At 39.0% G+C, this 13,970-nt stretch overlaps 1 protein-coding gene across 2 annotated transcripts in view; it reads left to right on the top strand.

Annotated features, from left to right (window-relative positions):
• Positions 1-13,970, top strand: part of Edem3 (ER degradation enhancing alpha-mannosidase like protein 3) — a 63,979-nt gene that overhangs the window by 37,836 nt on the left and 12,173 nt on the right. The window contains exons 10-17 of one of the 2 annotated variants that reach the window (XM_055624488.1): positions 1,381-1,506; positions 1,864-1,947; positions 4,769-4,852; positions 5,524-5,648; positions 9,975-10,140; positions 10,375-10,529; positions 11,236-11,332; positions 13,221-13,412. In XM_055624488.1, the coding sequence (XP_055480463.1) occupies positions 1,381-1,506; positions 1,864-1,947; positions 4,769-4,852; positions 5,524-5,648; positions 9,975-10,140; positions 10,375-10,529; positions 11,236-11,332; positions 13,221-13,412 (1,029 nt within the window). Of the gene's footprint in view, positions 1-1,380; positions 1,507-1,863; positions 1,948-4,768; positions 4,853-5,523; positions 5,649-9,974; positions 10,141-10,374; positions 10,530-11,235; positions 11,390-13,220; positions 13,413-13,970 lie in introns of both variants that reach the window. The other variant, XM_055624487.1, reaches the window with a different exon arrangement.

Here is a 13,970-nt window from a genome sequence, read left to right as displayed (position 1 = left end):
CATGGCTGCTCATAATCCCTTTAACGCCAGTTCCAGGCGATCCAATGTCTTCTTCTGGGGATCCAATGTCTCAGGCCTTTCCAGGCACCATCATGCATGGGGTACACAGATATGCATGTAGACATAAAATAAAATAAAAATGAATAAATAAATTTAAGTTATAGTAATTTTTGAATACTTAAAAAACTGTAGATTATTTGCTGAGAATAAGATTTCTTTTTTTCCTTTTTAGAGGTAAATTAGGACTAACTTATTTTTTGTTGGCTTATTAATCCAGTTTGTCCTGTTTTCAAAGCTTAGACATATGTAGGAGAAACAGTTAAAAGACAGAGAAAAGGCGTTTCCAATAACAGAAAAAGTAGAGATAGCAGACCATGTGAGTGGTAATGGTGATCATGTACATTAGTTTTGGTAGTAGCGAGTGCCAGAATATTGGGTGAGCTGAGAAGGGACCACATTTCCTGGATAAAGGAGAAAAACTAAACTCTGAAAGATGAAACCTGTGGCTTTGATCCAAGGGGATCAGAGACTGTCACTGACCCACACAGGCTTCCTAACATGAGCTGCTCACACAGTCGATAGAGATGTGTAGATCTGTTTCTCTCAGAAGACCCTACCATGCTTCTAACTTATATATGTGTTCATATATGTTCAAGTGTGTGTGCGGAGGCCAGAAGCTGACATTGAGTATCATCTTTGGTTGCTGTATGCCTTACCTTAGTGAGACAGAATCTTTTCACCAAGCCTAGAGTTCCCCAGTGGCTAGACTGGCTGGGCCAGCAAGCCCTAGGGAATCTCTTCTTTACCTTCTGAACCACTGTGGTCAGAGAGTGCTGCTCCGCCTGGCTTTGTTCTGTGGATGCTGGCTGTCGGAACTCAGGTTCCCATCTTGTGCAGCAAGCACTGAACTGACTGATGGGTATGCCCAGCCCCAGGAGGCCTCGTTAACTGTAGTCTTTAATATACTGCCTTCTGAAGATATAGAGGGTGCCTCTGAACTCTTGTTCCTCTACCTCAGGCTCCTGGCATGGCGGCCACATACCACTGCACCCAGCCTTGTTTGCTTTTAAATCAGTTCAGTATTTTAGTAGCTGTCTGTATGAATTGTGATTTCTATATGTGCATGCCCATCTATGGCATATGTACATGCCTTAGATTTGAAACCTTGGGCATGTTAGACAAATCCATCTATTGAGCTATACCCATACTTTTGCATCTGCTGAGAAAATATATAGTAGCATATATAATTTATTTCACCTAAAATATTCATAATCAGTTAACATATAGAAAATTTATTTGTTTATATTCAGACTTAATTTCTTTACTGTGTTAGATAGTTTTTACATCTACTTTAATGAACATTTTATCACGATCTTTCAGCACTATGATGCCATAATGAGGTATATTAGCCAGCCACCACTCCTACTTGATGTGCATATTCACAAACCGATGCTGAATGCTCGGACCTGGATGGATGCATTGCTTGCCTTTTTTCCAGGTTTGCAGGTAAAGAAACCCATTTTCTTTTTCTTCTCCTTCTTATGCAACCCCTCCCCAGGACAGGATTTCTCTGTATAACAGAGCCCTGGCTGTCTTGGAACTTGTAGACTAGGCTGGCTTCAGACTCACAGAGATCCAGCTGCCTCTGCCTCCCGAGTACTGGGATTAAAGGCGTGTGCCACCACACCTGGCCCAAAACCAATTTTCTTAATATTAGAATAAAATTATTTTATAAAGTGCATTTGTAATCTCTAAAATCAAATGATAAAGTTATGATTGCAAAGTTGTATTAATCTTGTAATGTAATGGTTGTAGGTGAAATTAATTCATGCTTTACTAAGTGATGTTGTTGTTAACTTCTAGGTTTTAAAGGGTGATATTAGGCCTGCTATTGAAACTCATGAAATGTTATACCAGGTGATTAAAAAGCACAATTTCCTACCAGAGGTAAGCAAATAATAATTGAAATTCTCCTTCAAACACACATACATACTATATATATATAATGTATATTATATATGTATGTATATATACTGTATACTATATAAATGTAAATAATACATTTATTATTTATTTATATATATTAAATTGTTTTGCTTTTCTTTATGTGCCGAGAAGAATTTAGGATAATGGTGATACTGCTATAAAAGTCCAGGCTTGCTGTTTCTCAACCTGGTCTAACTCATATCATTGCAGTATTGTGGAGTCACCTTTCTTCTTTGACTTTTATGTAGGTCCCAGGGATTGAACTCAAGTTGTTAGGCTTCCATGGCAAGCCTCCTGACTTGCTGAGCCATCTTGCTAACCCTCATTCTAATTTAGGATGCACGCCAGCTAGGGGGATCTTATTATCGTTGATGTTCTGAAGCTTCTTTGATGAAAACTGTGTACATTAGCTATAATCTTACACCCATCATACACCCATTCTAAAAATTTAGATGATGTCTTAATGCTGACTAAAAATGACTTTCCTTTTAAAACAATATTATATTCAGAATAGATGTCTTTGCTACATTGATTTGAAAAGATGCTGATAGCAGAAATACACCTTTACAAATGTTGTAATGTGTTCATCGCCTTGTTCTTTCTGTTCTCTCTGAAATACCTGAACTTTCCATTAACATAGGTGTTTCCTAAAGCATCAGCTCTGGAAAGTATAGTTTTATTAACCTTCAAGTGCAAGGCTTTGCATTGGCAGAGAGCTTATATTTATGCTGAGTCACATAAGGTTTCAATTAAATACACTGATCACAAATGAAGTTTTTTTTCTCCATTTTTTTATTTAAAGAGAAAAAAATAACTGTTGGAACTAAAGAGATAGTTCAGTGCTTCATAGCACAGGCTGCTTTTCCAGAGGACCCAGGTTTCATTGCCAGTACCTCATGGCCATTCGCGGCCATCTTTAATTCCAATTCCAGGGGATTCAGCCTAGACATACACATGGACGAAACACCCTTATACATAAAATAAAATACAAAATTTAAGAAGAACACTGTTTCCCATTCTGAATGAGATGTAAGCATTCTCCCTAGGGTCCTCCTTGTTGTTTAGCGTCTTTAGATCAGTATGGCTATCCTATATTATATGCTAATATCCACTTATAAGTGAGTATATACCATGAGTGTCTTTCTGGTTCTGGGTTACCTCACTCAGGATGATATTTGAAGTGGTGGAAGAGAGGGAATAGGAGGGGAGCCTACCATAGAGGTCCTCTGAAAGGCTCCACCCAACAGGCTCAAAAGAGATGCTGAGACTCACAGCCAAAATTTTAGTAGAGCTCAGAGAGTCTTATGGAAGGAAGAGGGGAGGGGGCAGAATAGAAGTACCTGGATGAGACAGGAACTCATAAGGAGACCAACAAAGCTAAAAAAATCTGAGCCCAGGTGGCCCTACAGAGACTGATGCACCAACCAAGGACCATGCAAGGACCTGGACCCCTTCCCTGTTCAGATGTAGCTAATTGACAGCTCAGTCTCTGTGTGGGTTCTCAAGTGAGGTGAGCAGGGGCTGCCTCTGTCATGAATTCAGTTTCTCTTCCTCCTGGTGATATGGCCTTGCCAGGTCACAGAGGAAGAGGAGCCAGGCAGTACTGATGAGACTTGATGAGCTAGGGTCAGCTGGCAGGGGAGGTGAACTCCCCCTTGAACTCAACTCCCAGTGGACTAGGGGAAGGAGATGGGAGGGAGGAGAAAGACCGGGAGGAGACAAGGTAGAGGGCTACAATCAGGATATGAATGAATACATGGTAAAAAATAAATAAAAGTCAAGGTTTTCTTGAAAAACAAAAAAAAAAGAACACTGTTGGCTATTATTGAATAAATTTTAAATAGACTAATTTTACTTTTAATTTTAAGTAATTCTTTTATTCATTTTACAGAGGAATTGAGATGGCTATAATAAAAAATATATACTTGAAAGAATATACAATAAAAACAGAGAAGAAAATAGAACAAAAATACATAGAGAATAAATTTTAAGTCTCCTCAAAAAATGGTGTTAGGTAAAACATATATTTATTCACTGGATTTAGCATTTCACTGTGTATAGGTACATGAGAACAGTATAGTGTACACCATAAACACAGCTTGGTCAACTGAAGAGATGAAAAGGAAATCAGCACTCCAGAGAGGTACTAATTCAGAGGGAAAAGGGAAGAAACAAAGGAAAACTCAGTTATTAACAACATAGTTTGTATTTCTTGTCCTTACTAAATGTCATTATTGCATTTTTCTGATTTTACCGTTGGTCTTGTTGGTTATTGAAAAGGTCATATAGGGCTGGGGAGATGGTTCAGTTGGTAAAGAGCTTGCCATGCATGCATGAAGACCTACGTTCAATCCCTAGAACTCAGGGAAATGTGTACCTGTCATCCCAGAGTTGGGGAGGCAGAGATAGGCGAATCTCTGGGAGTCCCTGATCAGTCACCCTAACCCACATGGCAAGCCCCAGACCAGTGAGACTCAGTCTCAGAAAACAGGATGGAAAGCACTGAGGGACAGCACACAGGGCTGACCTCCACACTGAAAACACACATTCGTGAGCATGTTCACACAGCAACACCTCACTAAGCTTGGTTAAGCAGCTTTTCTAACAATGAGTTAGTATTTTAGTAACAACAGTCAGTAGTTTCAGTAGTTTATGTATGAAATTTCACCATGACTTGTTTATTAATTACTTTTACCTTTTATACATAATTGCTTTATATTCTAGAATTGCTTTTTATTTTTTAGTCACATTTTTATGCTTACGAATATGTTGTTCTGTACAGGCATTTACTACAGATTTCAGGGTCCATTGGGCTCAGCATCCTTTAAGGCCAGAGTTTGCAGAAAGTACCTACTTCTTATATAAAGTAAGCTAACTTAACACATTTGGCTTTTCCCCTACTTTTTGTTATCTCTCTTGCTCTTTTATAATAAAAATTAGTATTTAATGTTATAATGGTTGGCTATATAATGATTTGCATTTATTTAGCCCATAAAATTATAGAAGGGTGTAAGATTTGATGTGAACATAATGCCTTTTCAAATGCACTCCTGAAGACCTGAGGTAGAGGTTGTAGCTGCAAACAGCAGACATGGGAAATTGAGGTCCCAACTCTGTTATAAATGAGCCCCTCTTCAACACCGTAAACATCTCTGCTGCAAAGAAGAGGGGTGACATGAATAAAAAAGGAAACTAAAACAGACAGCAACAACAGAAAACCCATTTCTGTAAAGATTTCTTTAAAAGGAAATTTTATATTGTGGATCTGCATTCTAAAGCAAGTCTTCTCCCTTCAACGAAGGAGCTCTTTTGAGCATTGAGAAGTGTAAAGGCTTAAAGGCTGGGGTCTACAGTTTCAATTGTGTGAAATTCTGTAAATCAGATCCATGGTGTGCCTATGTGCTGTGTAACGTGTACTAATGCCTGACACAAGGCCTGGTCTGGTAGGCACTCAGTAATTATTGGAGGAATGAATGAATAGGTTTATAGCAGCATAGATGCTATGTCTCTATATACATATATTCTCCTTTTTAATAGGCTACAGGAGACCCTTACTACCTTGAAGTAGGGAAAACACTCATTGAAAATTTGAATAAATATGCTCGAGTGCCTTGCGGCTTTGCTGCCATGAAAGATGTTCGCACGGGGAGTCATGAGGACAGGTAAACAAACACTGCTACCCTTTTCTTAGCAAGGGACACAGCACAAAATACTTGAGGGTTCAGAGAAACTGAATGTTAGAGCTCTTGAGGATGCAAACTTCAGTTCATTGTGCTTGGTTTTGTTTTTTAAAAACTCTTGGATCTGCTCATTAACAGTTGTTTGAAAAGCCATGTTTTTTATTTGTTTGTTTGTTTGTTTTTTGTCATAGTGCCTGTTTTGCAGTAGGTACTCAGATGCTTTTTAAGTAGATATGTGAATATTATATATCAGAACCTATTATTAGGGACAGTTGAAACATTGTCTCCTGTGCTATAATGGTTTCGTAAATATCATGTAAGAGAATTTATCAAAATAGCAAAAGAGCTGGATTGTTTTGTATTCAGTCAAGAATTCTGCAGCAACATCATCATGGCCAGTGTGTGTGCTTTGAGTCTTCCCCTGGCGGGGAGACCAGTGCTGGTGTAGGTTACATTGGCTATTAGACGTGGTGTCGTGAAGTACGCAAGTGATAAGGGCACATACACTGACCAGTGTGGTCGTCACTAACGTTCCTGCTGTCCCAAGATCACTTCCGTAGTCTTCGTATCTCTGAATGGCCGCTAAAGCTTGTTTTTTCATTTGGCTAGCAAACATTCATTTCATAGCTCCTGAGACCCCATTATGTGCCAACATTATACCAATTTTAAAGATTAGGCAAATAAAGGCATGTCCTTTGAGCCTTTGAATCAGTGAAGACAAGCACGTATAAACATTCTTCAGATGTGCTGTAAACCATTGGAAAGGGGCATGAGAATACAAGGTGGGGCGTGATGTCTTCTGAAATGTTTCTGGAAAATGCTGAGTCCTGACAGACGAGCAAGAGTTAGGAGACAAAGTGAAAAACCGCTTTAGGCAAAGGGACTGAAATCATGAGAAAGATGGAACTCAACATCTCAGCACTGGCTCTTGGTCCCTCTCTCAGAGTGTTTCAGGAACAGCTAATTGGGCTTGGGGACACCCCCACCCCACCCCCCCGCCGACTGCAGCTGAGGAGGAAAAGCTAGGCTTTTGGAAGTGGACATACAAATAACAGCAGAAAAGGAACGCAGACACGGCCCTGCACTCCAGCTGCTCTTCTGAGCACCGTATGTGTTTAACTCGTTTGAGCCAGCGGCCCTTGGGAGTATAAATTCTTTATAATCCTGTTTGTTTGTTTCTCTGTGTAGCCCTGGCTGTTCTGGACTTGTTTTGTAGACCAGACTGGCCTCAAACTCACAGAGATCTGCCTGCCTCTACCTCCCAAGTGCTGGCATTAAAGGCGTGCACCACTGTGCTTGGCTATATAATCCTCATTTTTAATGATGAAGAACACAAGGGGAAGAAATTAGAGAACTAGTTCTAAAGCATTTGCTAAGGCTCGGTGAGAATTCCTGTCAGTACAGTAGCATAGACAGCCATGTTGTAGCAGCATTTATTCAAAGAACAGCAGTTAAGTACAAAGATAGATTAGACCCACTCCTGCCCCTCCAGTGTTTTGTGGTTGTGGGAAGATGTTAGAGGCATGTGATAAGTGTGGTACAAACTGGACATGCACTGTGTTAAGAGGTTTCATTTTTTCTTCTTTTCTCCCTCCTTGTTACCAGACACTCCTTTTATGACATTGTTGCTATACTTGTTACCACCACCTTTGCTCCTTTCTGATTGTAGTCCAATGTGTAGAATATCTCTTGAATCATATGAATTGGGGGTGTAGCTTGGTGAACACCTACCTAACTTGTGTTAAGTCCTGGATTTCATCCCCTGCTTTGAAACAAAACTGCATGCATACACACATATTTAGCACTAATTATACTCAGGATATGGCCAGCACAATAACACTGTAGTCATCTGGAGTCAGGCCAAGTGTTGCTAACGGGATGAGGGGCTGATATGTGTGTATACCTTCTATCCTTCTGAATACCATTTCATTAACTCAGGGTTTCACACGGGAGCATTTGACCTCTCAGATGCATTTGGCCCAAACTGTGGTCTTCATTATAATGTATTATTATCTGTCCTTAATTTTGTTTCAGTAACTATATTTTGTTCAGCTCACACTGAATTTGTGACAAATCCCAGCTAGTCTCAGATACTTAACTCTAGGCTGCTAATAAACGTTTTCTACCTTGATCCTGAGAAGCTGCTTTTGTTTTGGTTTTTTTGTTTGTTTGTTTGTTTTTGTTTTTGTTTTTTTGGTTTTGGTTTTGGTTTTACAAGACAGGGTTTCTCTGTGTAGCCTTGGCTGTCCTAGACTCACTTTGTAGGCCAGGCTAGCCTCAAACATACTGAGATCTGCCTGCCTCTGCCTCCCCGAGTGTTGGGATTACAGACGTGTGCCACTGTGTCCAGCTGTCTTTTTAAAGCATAAATTTAGAACTTTGTATTTATCCGGTGGAGTTTTCATTTTTGTTCATGGGCAAAGTTTTGGGTTTAAATATCATCTCAGGAGTCTTTTGGCTGGTCTGCCAGTCTTCAGCATCTTGCATCATAGAAAAATATAATTTATTTCCATCCACATGGTGAGGAAGAATTTTGGTTGGGATTAAGACCAGTGCCCCCTACCTAGCACTTGAGAACTCTTAGTGATAAATCTATTGACATTATCCTGTAGGTCTCAGGCATCCATACACAACACTCATAAACACAAATTTTTGAAGAGGATAATACTTGTATTTTTCTAGTAATATGTGAATATATGCTAACAAATGACCCCCTACATACACACAAACAAAAACCCTGAAAATCTTTTCAAGACCCTGCTGTAACGTGCCTAAAATAACCCTGAGCAATTTGGTGGTCATGTAAGACAGAGTTAATGCCTTTGCATTTGCATTTGTATATATGCTTCTGGCTTTAAATACAACTAGATCATCTGGAGCCTATAGATAGTGACCCATCTATGTCTTACTCTTTTCTAAATGCTTAAAAAATGTGTTTTCTAATCAGTTCACAAATTTGCCCAATATTGCTGTTATTACTCATAAATCTACCTATAAGTCTACAGTTTTCAAAGTGTTCAGGAAGGTTGAATTATAATAAGTGTATTACAGACTTAACAGGACAGTGTTTTTCTAACAAGATTTATATGTGAAATAGGCCACAGAGTTTTAAAATATCATAGCCAGGAGATGGCTCAGTGGATGAAGTGAGGACTCCAGTGTGATCCCCAGCACCACAGGAAAGGCCAGGCATGCTCAGTTGTGCCTGTAACCCCAGAGTTGCAGGGGCAGAAGCAGGACACCCAGAGCTCACTGTCCACCTGTTCTAGTCAACTGACTAGTTCCAGGTGCAGTGGTAGACTTTGTTTCAAAAATAAGATGGGGAGTGATAGAATACACCTCTGTCAGCCTCTCACCCTACACGTATACCCACACAGTTGTTCAGATATAGGAATAATGGAGCTGCTATTTCACTTCATGCGGAAGTCTGCTATTTTGTTCTTTTTGCAGAACAGGAAGCAGAAGCCACAGTCTTTAGGTAATGCCTCAATGGCCAGAGATCTCTTTAGTGGAAGAGCTTCATCTTCAAAGCCCAGTTCTTTACCACTCCCTTCCTTCTTTAGTAATGCCCTTTTAACTTGCATTCAATTTAGTAAGCATCTATGGAGGACCTTTGATGAGCCAGGAATCGAGCTTGGCTAGAACTGTGACACAATTCAACCTGTTAAGTGAACTGCAGGCGTTTTTTATCGTCAAAGCCTTGGGTGCCTAGTTATGGGAGGAAATACATTTACTTAAATTTGATGCTACAATTCCATCTGTTCCCTATTTACTTTTTTCTAAAATGTGGTAACATTAAACTATCTGTAAAGGCATGTGCATTCTTCCCCCTTCATTCCTCTGTGAATAAACAAACAAGTAAATAAAAGACAGCAGTTCTGCCTGCTGTCCTGTGATTTTGTGTTCATTTTTATGGAACTTTTTATGATTTCTTTTGCCTTTAAAGCCTTATTCATTTCTTAAATGCTTGTGTAACAAGTGTCATCTGTGTGATGTGCCATATCCATGTGAGAAGATGACTTGAAGATTCTTATATGGGACTCATCAGTAAACTGCATTTGGATTGAGTTGCCGTATTCTCCATTGTAGAAAGCCTGTTAAAAGGCTCATGTCAATTTTTGATAGGATTATGGACCCATGTAGTAGGCAGCTCCTCTGGTGTTTTATGCCATTGCATTAAACTTGAGTTCAGGTTATTTTGACAGTGAAGGATTGAAACACTCTTTAGTTCTTTGGCTGTTTGAATAATCCTGAAACTATAATTGATACTTGGATTTTTAAATATTTATTTGTGACTTTTCAATTTAGAATGGATTCATTTTTCTTGGCTGAAATGTTTAAATATCTCTACCTGTTATTTGCTGACAAAGAAGACATTATTTTTGACATAGAAGACTACATCTTTACAACAGAAGCTCATCTATTACCTCTCTGGCTCTCTACCACAAATCGAAGCATCTCGAAGAAGAACACAGTGAGTTCTAAATTAAATGCCTTCCTCACCTTTCACTTCCATATATTTGCTTTATTAAGTATGAAGCAACCCATAATTAAAGTTCAGTTAATATGTGCCTGGTAGCAGGGACATGCTTGCAAGATTGTCTCATTTTCTTTTAGGGCATCACTTGTGTGTAAGAATATTTTGTTTTTACTCATAATATTAAGTAACACTATTATTATTAGTTACATAATTCTTTTTATGTTCTAGACCTCAGAATACACAGAACTGGATGATAGTAATTTTGATTGGACTTGTCCAAACACGCAGATTCTTTTTCCTAATGATCCATTGTATGCTCAGAGCATCCGTGAACCCTTGAAAAACGTGGTGGATAAGAGCTGTCCCAGAGGCATCATCAGAGTGTAAGATGTATTGTTTTATATTTGTAGCAATAGTCAAAAAGACTTTCACCTACATCAGAGATATTGGAGTATGTAGTTTATTTTTATTTTTTAATAAAAATCATTATGTGAACTTTTATGTATTGTTTGATAGCAGATAGTATATAATAGCTTTTTAATTTCTCTAGCTCATTTTTAGACACAAGAGATTCATCATCTATTTTGTCTTATATGTATAAGAAAATGCTCTCTAGGGGCTGGAGAGATGGCTCAGTGGTTAAGAGCACTGTCTGTTCTTCCTTCCAGAGGACCTGGGTTCAATTCCCCATACTCACATGCCAGCTCACGACTGTAACTTCAGTCCCAGTGGGTGCGGTACACTCTTTTGTCTTTGAAGGGCACTTCATGCACATGGTATGCAGACATACATGCACACAAATCACCCATGTGCATATAGTTTTTAAAAATTAGAACTGAAAACAATATGAGTAAAACAAGTTTTTTAGAAAAAGACATATACACAGTCTAGTTTACTAAAATACACATATGAGAGTGGAACAGTTTGTTAATACTCAAAAGTATGCATAGGAAAATAAATTGCTGCAGTGTCACCAGTTCTAAAATTAGCAGTTTTGCAAATATCTACCAAGATTACTCTTATTTGATTTTTCTGTTTCACTGCTGGTAATGTGTAGTTGTAAGCCTTACTTCTGATTCTTTTCAGCAGAGAGGAGAGTTTGAGAAGTGGAGCTCAACCTCCTCTGAGAGCCAGAGATTTTATGGCCACTAACCCTGAACATTTAGAAATCCTGAAGAAGATGGGGGTGAGTTTGATTCACCTCAAAGATGGGCGAGTCCAGCTGGTCCAACATGCAATCCAAGTAAGACATTGCTGTAAGGGCTAGGTACTGTCTCTTGCTCTTTAGCTTGAATAGGGCAATGGCATTTGATGCTGTGAACTTTAGGAGTAAACATACACGGAAGTCTTTTGGAAACATCCTGATTCCATGTAACCAGTTGGGATAATTTGTTTACATCAATACAGTCAAAGGATAGGTTGTAAATCTAAATTTTCTTCCTCGGTTCATTGTCTTTCCATTAATTTATTTTGAGTTAATGGTTAATTTCAATCTTCATATAATAATATTTTTCACTATTTTAGTTTTCAAAAAAGTACTGAATCTAGGTATTTTATTCATCACAGATATCAAGCATTGCATATATTTTTATCTGAAAAAGATACCATCCTACCTTTTAGATAAATTTGTATTGGTTTTTAATTTAGAGTTTTTATAGCATGCAGCCTTTAAAGGTTTTTACCTTACTAGCACATTGATTCTGAATAACATAGTATTCTGAGTAAATAGAAGCTAGAAGCACACTCACACATCAGACAATGTGTGTTTACTCTCTAATTCAGAGAATTCTCAGAACCTCACCTTTCCCTTAAAATTTTCTCTATTTTCTTGCCATCTACATCTTCCAATTTAACAGTCTCCCCCCACAAAGAGTATCCCTGTGTCCTGTGGTCCTTAATTGTGAGTGTGGCATCTCTAATGCTTTTACTTAGGCCACCAATGAAGTAGTGGCCTCCAGTGGTCTCTTCATCATTAATACAATTTAACTCTTCAGTAACTCCTGATTTTCCTCTTCTTAAAACATTTTTTTTTTCTTTTTGGTTCCCAAGGTGTTCCAGCAACATAGTTCCTTTTCAGTTCTTGCTCTTTGCCTTCTAGATTCCTTTGTAGCTGGGCTTCCCTCACACCCACCTAGTGTAGGGCAGGTTAAGACTCTAGATGACATTCTTTTTATTCTGTTCTCTTCTCCATCTGTCTTCTGTTTCTGCTGCTAGCTTTAGCAGATGACTTCTTGGACACATGCATATGGCACTCATTCCGAGCTTTAATCCTAGACCCTTCTTTAGTATATCTGCTGTGAATTCTACCTCTCAGCCTCCATCCACTCTCACTTGAATTGTCATTCTCTATTGCTTTTCTGTGCTTACCTCAGCTCTCTTCTGTGTTTTCCATGTCAGTAACTCGTCGTTCTCTGAGCCCTTTCCAGGGCTAGAAATTTCAGAGTGGGACTGAACTCTCAATGTCTTTCTGCACTCCAACTCCCTACAGCAAACCCTCCCCTCTTCTTTTTTTATTTTTATTTTTATTTTTTTTTTTGCTAAGTGTTTAGAATACATTTTACTTTTTCCTATGATGATCTTCAACTTCTCCTTGGTTGAGACTCAGTTCTCAGTTATACACAAGCAGAATCAATTACTCCGTTGTGCTTCTTCACTTTAGACTTTTTAACATAATTAACTCTTATATGTCTTTCTCCAGTAGATACAAATTTAAACACTGTCTGCTTCAGTAGGTGTGGGGACAGAGTAGGTACTCAGTTCATGTTTGGAATCTTACTGAATATGCGGGAGGTAAGCAAGCAAAAGGGTACATGAGCATTTGATATGAGCACAGTTTCAAATCTCCGTCAAAGGTGGCTTATGTAGTGGAAAGGAGACATTGAGAAAAGTTACAGATAATTGTTTTCAGCATATTCAATTCCTGAAAGTAGTGTATTGAGGGCAAGTTAGATTGTAAATATTGAGTAAACTAAAAGGAGAGAAATTCCATGCAGAAGTCTGTAATTTAGGAAGTTAAAAAGATGGGAAAGTTTACAGGAGGAAAGCTAAGCTAAACTGAGTCTGTTTCTTTCTAGGCTGCTAGTTCAATTGATGCTGAAGATGGGTTGCGGTTCATGCAGGAGATGATTGAGCTGTCCAGTCAGCAACAGAAAGAGCAGCAGCTACCTCCACGAGCTGTACAAATTATTTCCCACCCGTTTTTTGGCAGGGTAGTCTTAACTGCTGGACCAGCTCAGTTTGGGCTGGATCTATCTAAACACAAAGAGGTATGTGCACTCCAGTAAGCTTACTGAAAATAGTAAGTATTTGATTTCTTTGCCGCTAACTTAATAGCTTTATGTTTAGAAGTTAGGCCACTTACTGTACATTTCAGTGGTAGAAGCACATACTCAGCTGTGTGAGAACTGGCTTTGGTGCCCAGCACAACAAAACATGACATTACCTAAGCATCCAGACTCCTTTAGTTAAAGGGTTCTTGCATTGTATACAGTGGCTGCAGAGAGGGCTGAGTCATTTGAGAGCTTGCTGTGCACACATGAGGACTTGAGTTCAACCTCAAGCACCCACATTAAAGCCAGGCATGTTAGTGTGCTCTTTTAATCCCAGCACTGGGGAGGCAGAGACACGAGGAGCCCTGAGAATCTCCAGCCAGCCCGCCCAGCCTAATCTGTGATCCCCAAGTTCTGTAAGATACCCAGTCTCAAGAGATGAGGTGAATGGCTTGTGACCATAGATGAGATTGATTGATATGTAGCTTCCACACATGTATACACACACACACACACACACACACACACACACACACACACACACACACACACACA

The sequence above is a fragment of the Psammomys obesus genome, unplaced genomic scaffold (assembly GCF_907164565.1).
Source record: "Psammomys obesus unplaced genomic scaffold, mPsaObe1.curated_primary_1811, whole genome shotgun sequence".
Classification (NCBI taxonomy): Eukaryota; Metazoa; Chordata; class Mammalia; order Rodentia; family Muridae; genus Psammomys; species Psammomys obesus.
This window is presented reverse-complemented; position numbering and strand designations above follow the sequence as displayed.